We start from the raw sequence: 13,736 nt of genomic DNA on the forward strand, positions 1-13,736 counted from the left end.
AAGCAATATGGCACTGGCTCTGAAACAGACTGCCACTTTTGAATCCTCAATCATCACTACTAGGTTAATGGTCTTGGCCAAATTACTGACACACATGTTGTGTCTTCTAGAGTTAGAGGATAAAGTGAGTTAGAACATGCAAAGTACATCAAACAATGCCTGGCACAGAATAAGCTTTCAGCAAAGGTTAGTGATTGCTTCTACAGAGTATAAAAATATCTGAACAACAAATATAAAATATTCAGAGAACTCAAATTTTACCTTATTATGCCTATGTTGTCACATTCTAATAAAAATAACATTTTCCCCCAATACTATTCTAAAACCACTAATAAATAACTTTTTAAATGTTTCTATTTTAGAAAATACTGATTTTAGAGAGGAAATTCTTAGTCCTTAATTTATAACTTAAGAAGGTCTGAATTTACATACCCTAAACAGATGGGAGTATTCAACTTTAACAACCAAATGAGATTTATTTACTCTAATGCCAATATCAAATTAGATAAATCTTAGGGATCCCAAAAAAAGGCTCATCAGAAATCTGAGCCATTAAGACTACAGAAAAAAATAAATCAACAAATCAACACTTGACATAGGCTGAAGCAAAACTAATCATTTTCTATTGTTTCATAATACAAAATGTTAGCTAAGTTATACTTCAATCAAGGTTGTTAGAGTCATGAATCTAAGGATAGCTAAAGTCTGTGAGAGTCATGAACTTTATTTACTTTAGCACAGCTAAAGTTCCCCCCAAAAAAGAGAAGGACAAACCATACTACAAACTTGATTCCAGAACTAAATCAAGGTAATGACTGTTATTTTTGTGGCTAAATCCTTCATTTCTAAACAATGATTAATCAATTCCAAAAACGCTAAATATTCAAGCAATGACTCCTCTTCATCCACTGCAGTTTAAGTGTGATGGATGTTTTTACGCAACTGTTTAATAAAAATGCATGCTCAAATTCCTGATACTAAGAAATTGAATCAAATAAACTGAAACTAAGTCAAAGATAAAAATTGTATTCTACCAGCAGAGCAAATAAGTACATCAATGTTTGTGTTTCAGTGGAAGTATGGAGAATTTAAACAAGCAAATCTTCATTAAATCAATTTTTAAAAAGCTTAAATTTACTGAATTTTTTTTTTGAGACAGAGTTTCAAAAAATAAAAATCTCAGCTCACTGCAACCTTCGCCTCCTGGGTTCATGCGATTCTCCTGCCTCAGCTTCCAGTAGCTGGGATTACAGACACCCACCACCACACCCGGCTAATTTTTGTATTTTTAGTGGAGATGGGGTTTCTCCATGTTGGCCAGGTTGGTCTCGAACTCCTGACCTCAGGTGATCCACCCACCTCAGCCTCCCAAAGTGCTGGGATTACAGGAATGAGCCATTGCACCCAGCCTGAAGTTTTTAATTTAATAAATATCGTAAATACTGAGGTCAAACACTAGTATTAACCTTCAAATTTCAAAAAAATCTTAAAAGAATATTTTTGAGACAGTTAATTATCTCCAACTTACCTGGCTTATATCGTAGTTCTGTATCTAAGACCCCAGAAAGTACTTCCTCTATCTTCTGCACTATTTCTTCATTTGGTAGACTCCTGGCAGAGGCAGCTGCATCACCCGCCTGGTTTCCTTCAATGGGTGTATTTGTTTCACCATTCAGCTGGCCTTCATTCCTTCCACTTGACATGAAAAGTTATCGAAATTCATTAATATTTTGTCATACCATTAATAAAAAGAGTAATCCGATTAATTACAATAATCATATGTTGTACTGATGGTCAGACATTTTACCTTTTTCCTATTTTAGATATTCACCACTAATAATGCATCCTTAACAGGATCTACTTATATTTAGGACATTTCACCTTATACAATTAAAGTTTTCAGAACTATGAAAATTAAGAAAAACTCTTTAAAACAGGTTTCTAAGTACACTCTTATTTAAACAAAATAAATTCAGAAATCTAACTTTAGGCTTTTGGGTTGCCCATATATTTCTCTCAGGGGAGAAAAATTAATAAGAGCCCAGTCATAAATCAAAAGGCCTAACATTATGGTAGAAACCATGGCTACATTAAAGCCACACCTGTGCATAAATCACAATCACCATCAATAGTATCAAGGAACACAAAAGCTAGCCACAGGCACACTGAATAAAAAGGGTAACCTGTAACCTCTGTCCAGGCTTACATTGTTATTGAAATGCCACTAAACTTAAAAAGGAAAATAATTTATGTAATTTTTACACAATTATCAAGAACCGTGGTTTAAAAAACTCACATAAAACAAGTGGCATTTATACCAACAGTAAAAGCATAGATGGCTTAACACATTTTCCATTCACAGGGCCAAAGAAATCTTTAAATAGGTAAGAACATGTCATTCGCCCAGTAATTTCTACTATTTTCGTGTGACTTTGCAAAATTTTGAAAAATCAAATAATTTCAGCAACAGTTTGATTTTAACTTCAATTTTAGCTAAATGAAAACACATAAAACAATTATGCTCCACTACCTGATAAAAGTCTGAATGATGAAAAACCAAAAAAAATTCAGGAGTTACCTAAATGTTATCAAGGAACATCTGGTTTTCTAATACAATGAATTGTATAATTATAATTATATTAATTAACATTTATTGACTACTAGCTAGTGTCATACTGTTCTACATTAACTCATTTAATCCTAACACAACTCTAAGATCACCACTATTATTCTTTTATAAATGAAGAAACTTAGCTGAAGGTCACACAGCTACTAAGAGGTGAAGCTGGTACTCAAACCAGAGGCCATATTCTTACACACCATCTATAACAAAAGTTCGATAACATGTTTTAACTATCTGTCAGCCTCAATACTCTAATTTACATAAAAGCAGATGAGAAAAAAAATAGCTCACTGAAATGGCAAATAATCAAAAACTTGTTTGCAGACTGATAATGCATTGTGTGTTGCTTGAAGAGAAACTGCATATTCCTCTAGTAATAAAGTGCTTCGTCTACTATTATTTTTAGATATTCTTTTCTGTAGCACTTTATTTTACAATTTTCCTAAGCACTTATACATAATTATGACAAATCTGAAAATCAGAAAAGTAATTATGGTTTTAAAAGTTAATCTACAAGGAAGTAATGATTTCATCTTAAAGCTACCAACTGTTAACTGCATTTACTGAAAAGCAATGAAAATTTCAAACCACCTAAATATGCAACAATATATTCCTACAACAGGATTCTATGCAGCCATGAATAAGTCCAAAAGACAGAATGGGAGGGACAAACTTGTTAACAACGTATTAGCTGGAAAAATGATCAATACAAGATGATCACATATCACACAATACATGGGGGGGGAAATGACATAAGAATATCAATAATGTGAGTTTTTTCTTTTCTTTTTCATTTCTTCTAAATTCTCTATAATAAAACACTCATTTTCTAAAGGAAAGACTAGCTTTTAAAAGCTACAAAAACACAGCTTGTTAAACTAAGCAAACAACTACTTAAAGCATCCAGCAAGATTTGTCAGGAAAATTATATTCTCTAAGCTCGGGTCTCTTCTCATCCTAAAACACTACTAGCAATATCACAGATATTTAAAAAGCAATGTGAGTGGATCTATTTCCACTTAAAAAACAAAACATTCTGCAAAAGTGATGATTCTAGCAATAATACATCATTGCCCTAATAATCCTGTATTACTTTGGGCACTTACAACTGGTTTTCGGCCCATTTTCAAATTCACGTACTGCTCTTGCACTCAACTTTTAAAATACAATTAAAAACATTCGAACTCGGAACATTTACGTTTCAAGATCTCTTTCCTACCTCTGTACTTTAAAGAACTGAGTATCTTACACAAAGCTAATACCGAAAGACAACCGCTGAACATGATACACTATTTTCCTGACTAAACAACCATTTCTTTAACAACCTCTTCGCCTTCAAATTTTGTGAAGCCAAGCGCAAATTATGTAAAGTCTACCAGCAACGACAAAAACAGCGTGTCAACTGGGGCAGGGGTAGCAAGAAAATAACAGACCTACACACAAAGTCCACTTTCACTTGCTGTAATTAATCACTACCATTTCAAAGTCCCCTTCCAACGTCATCTCGAGTATTTTAACAAAGTAGCAAATATTAGTTTGAGTTAGTTTTAATTGAAACATTTAACTATTAGAACGGCTGATAGACACTACAGGACACTAGGCTCCGAATAATCTTATTAATAGATCCAGACCCCCAAGCGCTCTGAAGCTCGCAATAATAAAGAGGATTTAAGATTACTCAAGAAACGGCCGTTAGAGACCCTTTCCGGTCATAGGCACCGGCCGGCAAAATCCGCGGAGGCGGAGAGGGGGAGGGGACACGCGGCGGCGGAGGAGGAGCTGAGGAAGGAACTAGGCCCGTCCCTGGCGGACAACCGGGCCTACGAGTAGCTAAACGGCAGGGGGGAACCAAACAGGGGAGAAGGGTGAGCATCTTAACTCGGTTCTAAAACAGGGAGTCTGGGGTTACCTCGGAAAAGGCGAAGTTCCTCGAGGGGAAAGGAAGGGAGCGGCTGGGGGGGCGGTTGGGGGGGGCCCGGAAAATGGATCCCAGGCCCAGGCGGGGCCTGAGCCGAGGAACGACGGCGTCTCCGAAGAAAGATGCCAAAGAAGGCTTGGTGAGGCCCTAACGGTCCGCTGGGAGCAGAAGAATCTGGGAGGCGTTTACCTGGAAAGCTCCTGTTGAATTTCCCGGAATTTGCTGACCACGAAAGACCTAAAAATCTGCTCGATGTTGGTCGCCATGGCGTCCGCTCCGTTCTCTCAACTCCTCCTCGCTAGTCCTCCAGGCTCCCAGCATGCCTCGGGAGGAGGCGCAGCGGCCAATTCGGTCTCTCGCCTTTCTGATTGGCTCCAAAGGGAACGCCCGGTCCGGCCCGCTCCACCGAGGGACCAATCAGTGAGCACGGCCCTGCTCTCCTCCGCTGTTTCTGAGCGGCTGGGGTAGAGGTGCTGACGTTTGCGCCGCGCACGACTATGTCCGCCATGTTAGTGTCTGACGCAGGCGCCATTACAGGAGTCGTCTCTCTTGAGGCGACTGTGTCCGCCTAAGTTGTCAGTACCCAGCAGTGTTTGGAAGCCTTAGGAGGCTTGCTAAGCGCCTGAGATTAAAGGCCAGGAGGAAGAGGAGCAAGAAGGGCAACCCAGTGTTTAACATAGGGCTTCCAGGCGCTCGCAGGTGGCGCCAAGTTCAGTTTCGACAGGGATATGCATCCGGGAGAAAATCTTTCAGCCCCCGCCCCCGCTGGGATGCGAAGGAAGAACTCGCTGTAGCCCTGTGTCTCCCCCAGTGCGTCGTATAACCAGCCTCATTTTAGGCCGGATGTCCTAAGTGACCGGCATTCAAAGCCTGGTTTATTTTACTCTCATCAGGAGTCAGGCGTGTCACGAGATTTTTCCGCGGTAGCTGGTCAGCTCTGACTCGTGAGCGGTGCACAATTGGCTAAGAATGGGTTTAGCATTTTGGCGCTCCCCCTCGGAGCTCCTGGAAACACTGCGTGGCACCCCATACCACTGTCACATTATGAACGTGCTAGAGCTTGGGTGTCTTGGCTGGGGAGCAGTCAGGCCGCGCCCAGGGCGGGAGGGAATCACTAGATTCTCGCCGCGGAGACCTAGGGCCGCGCGGACCAATGGGGCAGGGAAGCCGCCGCGGGGCGGGGCGGTGAGGGGCGGTGCCGAGCTGGTCCCGCGCTGGTCCCGCGCCGGTCCCAGTGGGCCCACTTCCGGCGAGCGGGTGCGCGGGAGCCAGGTGGCAGCCTGGTGTTGGTGCGTAAAGCCCCCTCAGCTTTTACACAGCGCGCGCTTAGGCTTTGGTTTGGGGATTTAAGATCGGGAACTGAGTGAAACCGTAGAAACTGGTTTGTAGAAATTTTCGTGGTGTTTGTAAATGCGGTGGGTGGGGGTTGACCATGTGCTTTTCACTTGTTACTGTTAGGCGAAGTTTCTGTTTGCTCTTTTACTCTTCCTGTTTTCTAAGATGTCAAGGCCTTTTTGTGTCTTTATGCATTTTTAGAACATAACCCTAAATTGGTGTACTTTGTCAGATTTTCTCTTTATGCACCCGTTGTCTCTAACAGATTACTTGGTTAATTTTGTAATTGGTTTCTGCTTTATTCTCCGTATCCTCCGATGTGGCTTTATTTGCCTGTCTTATTCTCCTTATGTTACCCATTCTGATGAATGAGGCCCAAGGTTAGTGAAGTCCCCCAGAGTCTCCCTGCTAGTGTGGGGCAGGGTCTCTACCCAGGCCAAGGCGCTGTGTGTGACTCTGGAGCCCAGGCGTCCTCACTACTGGGTCGTAACGCTGTTTTCACTAAACAGGAGAATTTTCCCACTCTACTAGTATATTCAAACTAAAGATGTAACATTTGCTCTAGATTTAAACATCTGTTTGTTTCTGGCCATATGTGATATAATCCCAGCACTTTGAGAGGCCAAGGTGGATTGACCACTGGAGGTCAGGAGTTTGAGACCAGCCTGGCCAACATAGTGAAACCCCGTCGCTACTAAAAATACAAAAATTGGCCAGGTGTGGCGGCGCACTCCTGTAATCTCAGCTACTTGGGAGGCTATGAGGCGGGAGAATCGCTTGAACTCGGGAGGCTGAGGTTGCAGTGAGCCGAGATCACGCCACTGCCCGGCAGCCTGGTCGACAGAGCGAGACTCTGTCTAAAAAAAAAAACCAAAAAACTGTTTATTTCAGATACGCATGGCAAGTAAAATGTGTTTTCCCATTACACTAAAATAGCTTTTCCTTCCGAGACTGTAATTTAACAGGGTTTTTTTTCCTTTCTCAAATTTTTAATGATCATCGTTTCACTTGAGAGAATCTAAAGCAAGATTGTTTCTGTTAGGCTCTACCCCCTCTTACCTGTGTGACCTCCAGCAAGTTATTTACCTATCTGGGCCTCCTTGTCTTACCTGCAAATTGGTGATAGTCATAGTATATCCTTCATAGGATTCTTTCATGACAAGCATTTTACCCTGCCCAAGGTAAGTGCTCAAAAAATGTTAGTTGTATATATTGTCAGCTTACATTTTTCTTAATATATGTAATCCCAACATCATCAAAAGAAGTTTTCAATTTTCTTTTTCTGTTACCAGTTTGCCTTGTGGTAAGTAAATGTAACAAGTTAACATTTACTACTGCTGAGTGCTAGATTGTGCTTATTTATAAATACCATTTCAGTTAATCTCCTAGGTTACACTGCTGTTGTATCCATCCTTCTAAGTCTCAGGTGCCAGAACTAAAGCGAAATGAGTTGTAATTTGATTTTTGCCTTCTCTCTCAATTTTCTAGCATATTGCACTATTTGAATTAGGAATCAGCAAACTATGGCCCACATACCAAATCCTGCTGCTGCCTGCTTTTGTACAGCTCACCAGATATGAATGATTGAGAAAAAGAACAGGAAATAAATGAGGTTTTTGTGACATGTGAAAATTTTATGAAATTCAAATTATAGTATCCGTACATAAAGTTGTATTGAAAGCGAGTCATGCTTATTTGTTACAAACCTTTGATGGTTTCCTACTACTTAAAGTACTGATAGGCAACAGTGACCTCTGACCCACTGCCTGTTTATGGGTCAATTAAGTTTTCCTGGACATTGGTACATTGATTCATTTATGTATTATATTTGGTTGCTTTCCTGCTAAGGTGGCTGAGTCGAGTAGTTTGACAGAACCATGTGGCCCTTTTTGTGTAAAGTTGCTTACCCGTTTTCAGTATATCCTTCAATTTATGATAATCTGATTATCGTTAAGATTTCAAGGTTTAAAAATTGATATTTTGTAATACATTTTGAGTCTAAAACATGAAGATTCATTTCATAAGTAAGGCATGATGATTATTAAATCTTTTTGAAGTGAAGCCCAGAGAAGGGAGATTATCACATAAGGAGCTGAGAGTCATCATTTGACTCCTTAACCTAGCTCTCTAGGCCAGCCTGCCTTCTTTTTGAAATACCTCCCTTACCCTTGTGACCACAGTCATATTTCTCAAATTATCAATCCCAGTTTTTCAAAAATGAATCATTGGATGAAAATGTAATTTGTATGAGTACAAATGATTACTTAAATTATATTTACAAATCTGGATTTCTTTTTTTTGTTGTTGAGATGGAGTCTTGCTACGTTGCCCAGGCTGGAGTGTAGTGGCGTGATCCTGGTTCACTGCGATTTCTGCCTCCTAGGTTCAAGCAATTCTCCTGCCTTGGCCTCCTGAGTAGCTGGGATTTACAGGCACCCGCCACCATGCCTGGCTATTTTTTATATTTTAGTAGAGATGAGGCTCTGCCATGTTGGCTAAGGCTGGTCTCAAACTCCTGACCTCAATGATCCACCCGCCTCGGCCTCCCAAAGTGCTGGGGTTACAGGCATGAGCCCCCATGCCCATCCCTGGGTTTCTAAAATGTGCATCCTAAGATACCAATTGTGGTTTTCTTTCTGCAGGTTTCATTTTCCTTTGGAATTTCTGCTTTACAGACAGAGCAATGGCAGCCCGAGTACTTATAATTGGCAGTGGAGGAAGGGAACATACGCTGGCCTGGAAACTTGCACAGTCTCATCATGTCAAACAAGTGTTGGTTGCCCCAGGAAACGCAGGCACTGCCTGCTCTGAAAAGATTTCAAATAACGGTAATCATGTTTTAAAGTGGGGAGTAATTGTTATGATTTGTTATTAATGGTATGCTGTCAACCATATCTGTGCTTTATAATAATAAAGATAGGCCGGGCACAGTGGCTCATGCCTGTAATCCCAGCACTTTGGGAGGCCGAGACTGGTGGATCATGAGGTCAGGAGATCCAGACCATCCTGGCTAATATGGTGAAACCCCGTCTTTACTAAAAGTACAAAAAATTAGCTGGGCGTGGTGGCGGCGCCTGTAGTCCCAGCTACTCGGGAGGCTGAGGCAGGAGAATGGTGTGAACCCATGGGGCGGAGCTTGCAGTAAGCCGAGATCACGCCACTGCACTCCAGCCTGGGCGACAGAGCAAGACTCTGTCTCAAAAAATAAAATAAAATAAAATATAGATTGCTCTTCAGGGTTGAGTGCTTTCCTTGACCTTAAAATTTATTTGGTAATTTGAATGCTTGTCCTATGTTATAAACTTAAGGTAACCTATTGTTCAGAATATGGCATTTCCTTATCTTAAACTGTTGTAAACCTGATAAAACACATCCATTGGAAAAGTAATAAGTGCCTAATACAGATTAAAGGCATTTTTGATGTGTATTTTTGTAAATGAAAAGTTTAGTATTGCTATTAAATACAACTTTCTGGCCACGTGCAGTGGCTCACACCTATAATCCCAGCGCTTTGGGAAGCCAAGGTAGAAGGATTTCTTGAGCCCAGGAGTTTGAGACCAGCCTGGGCAACGTAGTGAGACCCGATCTCTACAAAAAAAATACAAAAATTAGCCAGGCATGGTGGTGCCCATCTATAGTGCCAGCTACTTCGGAGGCTGAGGTGGGAGGATTGCTTGCACCCAGGAGGTCAAGACTGTAGTGAGCTGTGATCTTGCCACTACACTACAGCCAGGGCAACAGAGTAAGAGAGACCGTGTCTCAAAAAACAAAGTTTTTAACAGTTGTAACTCTAATAGATAGATCTCAACCCTTCTCTCTCTCTCTTTTTTTTTTTTTTTTTTTTTTTTTTTTTGAGACAGAGTCTCACTCTGTCACCCATACTGGCGTGTAGTAGCATGATCTCAGCTCACTGCAACCTCTGGCTCCTGAGTTCAAGCGATTCTTCTGCCTCAGTCTCCCGAGTAGCTGGCACATGCTGCCACACCTGGCTAATTTTTTGTATTTTTGGTAGAGACCGGGTTTCACTATGTTCGTCAGGCTGGTCTCCAACTCCTGACCTCAGGTGATCTGCCCGCCTCGGCCTCCCAAAGTGCTGGGATTACAGGCATGAGCCACCGTGCCCGGCCTCCACCCTTATCTCTTAATTGACAAAAATGAAAAAATTGTCAGTTCATATCCTACATTAAGCTTGTCAGTGGCTTCAGAAACTCCTCAGTACTCTAATAATACTTAGAATAAAACTCAAACTCCTTTCCATGCCTTACAAAGCCCTTCGTGCAGTCTGTGTTCTGCCTGCTCTTCCAGCCTGATCTTTTATATCCCTTTTTCTCTTTTCAGTGTACCCTATCAATGCTGTCCTACCAGTTTCCCAAGCAGAAGCTTGCTGCCTTGGACTTTATATTTGTTCCCACCCTTTACCATGACTGTCTCATTATTCAGAGTTCCACTAAAATGTTAGCCTCCTTAATTATATCTCTCCTACAGTTTCTTACTAAAAGCAAATGTCCATCCCCATTTCATTTGTTTATGATCATGAATGTCTGTGTTTGTTTTTACCTCACTATTGTCTGTCTCCTATGTTCTTTTCCCCCACTAGAATATAATCTCTAGAATGTAAGCTCCATGAGGGCAAGGAACTTGTCTGTCTTGTTTTGCATGGTGTACACAGTGCTTAGTTCCCTATGTGGCACATAGTATTTATGGAAAAAAGAGCATGGACCCAGCAAGCCACAAACTGTGAGAGGATAGTGGCATGTATATAAGACCAAAAAGAATAAGAAAAAGACAAATTAGAAAATACCTCCTTTTCTGGGATCTTAGTTCTAGGGGTGAGGTATTATATCTGTTTATTAGAGAATTGGGACAGTTTATGTGCAATTGAGGTCATACAGGCCAGCCCATCAAAATCTCTTAAGATTGTCATGAGACTACTACAAGTAGTCTTGTAAAACTACTAAGAGACCTCTTCCTCTTGTTGCCCTCTTCTATACTGATAATAGTTGACCCTGCTCAGCCTAGTTGTGTTCAGGACCACTAATCCAAAGTGCATGGTACTCCATCCTAATCACAGTCAGGTAGTTGCTACAGATTGAGGACCCTACCTTTTCTGGACTTGGACCCTATACAGTAGTCACCAGCCTATCCACAATTTCACTCTCCACAGTTTCAGTTACCCACAGTCAGCTGTAGTCCAAAAATATTCAATGGAAAATTTCAGAAATAATTCATAAATTTTACATTGCACACCAGTCTAGCATAGCATGATGAAATTTTGTGCCATCCAACCTGATAGGTGAATCTTGTTGTCCAGCATATCCATGTTGTTACTTAGTCACCCTGTCGGTTATCAGATTGACTATCATGTTATCTCAGTGCATGTGCTCAGGTAACCCTGTTTTACTTAATAGTGGCTCCAAAGCTGATGCTGGCATATAGTTATAATTGTTCTATTTTAGTATTAGCGATAGTTAATCTTTTACTGTGCATAATTTGTAAATTAAACTTTATCATAGGTATTTATATATAGGAAAAAACATACTATATATAGGGTTCAGCACTGTGGTTTCAGGCATCCACTGGGGTCTTAGAATGTGTCTTCCAAGGATAAGGAGGGACAACTGTACCTCACAAATACCACTTCTTGCACTCTACCAATGGCAGAGTGTTTGTAGACTTCAGCTGACTTAACAAATAGTGGTCCAGACACAGTGAAGCAGGAGAGCACCTATGGAGCCAAACGATGTTCAGTTGTGGTTGATTCTACCACTAGTTACTTAGAAGTCCACAGAGGAAAATTTACCTGACTTGTAGGTTGGAAAAGAGAGGTTCCTCTTAAAAGTGTCGTTGAGTTCTTAGCTTAAACAGCTCTGCCCCAAAGAGATCCCTCCTGTCTCAACCTGAAATAGCCTCTCAATTCTCTCCATATCAAATTTGCTTAATTTGTTCATATTTGCTATTCTTTTGTTTGTATATTTATTACCCAGCATTCCTACAGCGGATTGTAAACATGTTAAGTATAGGGAACTTGCTTGTGTTGACATCTTTTTTTTTTTTTTTTTTTTTTTTTGAGACGGAGTTTCACTCTTGTTACCCAGGCTGGAGTGCAATGGCGTGATCTCGGCTCACTGCAACCTCCGCCTCCCTGGTTCAAGCGATTCTCCTGTCTCAGCCTCCCGAGTAGTTGGGATTACAGGCACTTGCCACCACTCCCAGCTACTTTTTGTGTTTTCAGTAGAGACGGGGTTTCATTATGTTGTTCAGGCTGGTCTCAAACTCCTGACCTCAGGTGATCCACCCACCTCGGCCTCCCAAAGTGCTGGGATTATAGGCGTGAGCCACTGCACCCAGCCGTGTTGACATCTTAATACCAGTGCTGAAGATAGTACCTAGCACATAGTGGATTTTTAGTATAATTGAATGATTGACATTAAAAGACCAATTTCTGAATATATCTTATGGTATGTTTTTTGTTTAATACGTGATCAATATTAGTGACATGAACAATATCATGGAGATGGTACTTTATGGCTCTTTTGGGAAGTTTATTGGTGTTTTCATCTGTCTACAATGAGAACTGAGAACTGAGCTTTGTTGGTTAGCCTAATGCACCCTCGTCTGAATTTCAAATGTTGAAACTGTCATCTCTGCCATTATAAGAAAACCAACAGATAACAAGCATACAAAATTACAGAACTTTGTTTTTAGTGAGACTCTTAGTTTACTTAAGAGGAATGTTTTTGTAAATGCAGTGTTTTTTCTGTTTACAGCCATCTCAACCAGTGACCACACTGCCCTTGCTCAATTCTGCAAAGAGGAGAAAATTGAATTCGTAGTTGTTGGACCAGAAGCACCTCTGGCTGCTGGTAAAGTTTGTTTCTGTTTATTGTTGCAGTATATTCAGTGCAAACAGGAGCTTAGGGATCATCTAATCCAATTTAGTTTACAGATGAGAATTTGTAATATTATATTGGAAAAAGAACTTTCACTCTCGAAATTCATGGAGTCTAGATTTTTTTTCCCAAGCATCAATTATATGATAAGTTAGAGATCAAATTTGCAGCCATGGAAAACATTTTATATGTCTTTATTCTGCTGTATTCTGGTGTGTGTTTAATAATCCATATATGCAAATATAACAACTTTTGATAGATTTGAATAACGTTAGTAGCATTTTATGTCTATCCAGTAGACAACATGAAAAAGTTAGTTATCCTCTGCCACCAGTCATCTGCCTTGTCTAGATGTAGATATAGTCTGATACTAATTCATCTTCAGGCTGAAAAGTTCCTGGGGAGACCTTGGTTCACCTAAGGCTACTGTTTTCATCCACAGGGATTGTTGGGAACCTGACGTCTGCAGGAGTGCGATGCTTTGGCCCAACAGCAGAAGCGGCTCAGTTAGAGTCCAGCAAAAGGTTTGCCAAAGAGTTTATGGACAGACATGGAATCCCAACTGCGCAATGGAAGGCTTTCACCAAACCTGAAGAGGCCTGCAGCTTCATTATGAGGTAGGTAAATGGTTGCCTGTGAAGGACAGTTGTTTAGTTGTGATATTTAAATACACAGGTCAATGGCCAGGTGCGGTGGCTCACCTGTAATCCTAGCACTTTGGGAGGCCGAGGCAGGTGAATCACTTGAGCTCAGGAGTTAGAGACCAACCTGGGTAACATGGTAAAACCCTGTCTCTACAAAAAATACAGAAAAAAAAATAGCCAGGCATGGTGGTGTGCACCTGTAGTCCCAGCTACTCTAAAGGCCAAAGTGGGAGGATCACTTCAACCCAGGAGGCGGAGGCTGCACTGAGCCAGGATTGCGCCACTCCACTGCAGCCTGGGTGACAGAGTGAGAGCCTGTCTCAAAA

At 41.0% G+C, this 13,736-nt stretch overlaps 2 protein-coding genes across 26 annotated transcripts in view; one reads left to right on the top strand and one right to left on the bottom strand.

The window, feature by feature from the left end:
- SON (SON DNA and RNA binding protein) overlaps positions 1-4,841 on the bottom strand; it is a 33,651-nt gene extending 28,810 nt beyond the window's left edge. For all 9 annotated transcript variants that reach the window (XR_010585176.1, XR_012432033.1, XR_012432035.1 and 6 more), the window contains exons 1-2: positions 4,731-4,841; positions 1,529-1,695 (exon numbers count right to left, since the gene is read on the bottom strand). Coding sequence is in view for 5 of the 9 variants with exons in the window: in XM_005548784.4 (XP_005548841.3) it covers positions 1,529-1,695; positions 4,731-4,807 (244 nt within the window). In the remaining 4 variants the exon portion in view is untranslated. The remainder of the gene's footprint in view (positions 1-1,528; positions 1,696-4,730) is intronic.
- The window catches only part of GART (phosphoribosylglycinamide formyltransferase, phosphoribosylglycinamide synthetase, phosphoribosylaminoimidazole synthetase), a 39,339-nt gene continuing 29,979 nt past the window's right edge, over positions 4,377-13,736 (top strand). For 4 of the 17 annotated variants that reach the window (XR_012432040.1, XR_012432039.1, XM_005548778.5 and 1 more), the window contains exons 1-4: positions 5,775-5,830; positions 8,519-8,704; positions 12,644-12,739; positions 13,209-13,383. Coding sequence is in view for 14 of the 17 variants with exons in the window: in XM_005548778.5 (XP_005548835.3) it covers positions 8,560-8,704; positions 12,644-12,739; positions 13,209-13,383 (416 nt within the window). In the remaining 3 variants the exon portion in view is untranslated. Of the gene's footprint in view, positions 4,489-5,068; positions 5,352-5,774; positions 5,923-6,918; positions 7,058-8,518; positions 8,705-12,643; positions 12,740-13,208; positions 13,384-13,736 lie in introns of those variants that run through there. The other 13 variants (XM_015446887.4, XM_074034075.1, XM_045387767.3 and 10 more) reach the window with 13 other exon arrangements.

Source organism: Macaca fascicularis, chromosome 3, assembly GCF_037993035.2.
Source record: "Macaca fascicularis isolate 582-1 chromosome 3, T2T-MFA8v1.1".
Lineage (NCBI taxonomy): Eukaryota > Metazoa > Chordata > Mammalia > Primates > Cercopithecidae > Macaca > Macaca fascicularis.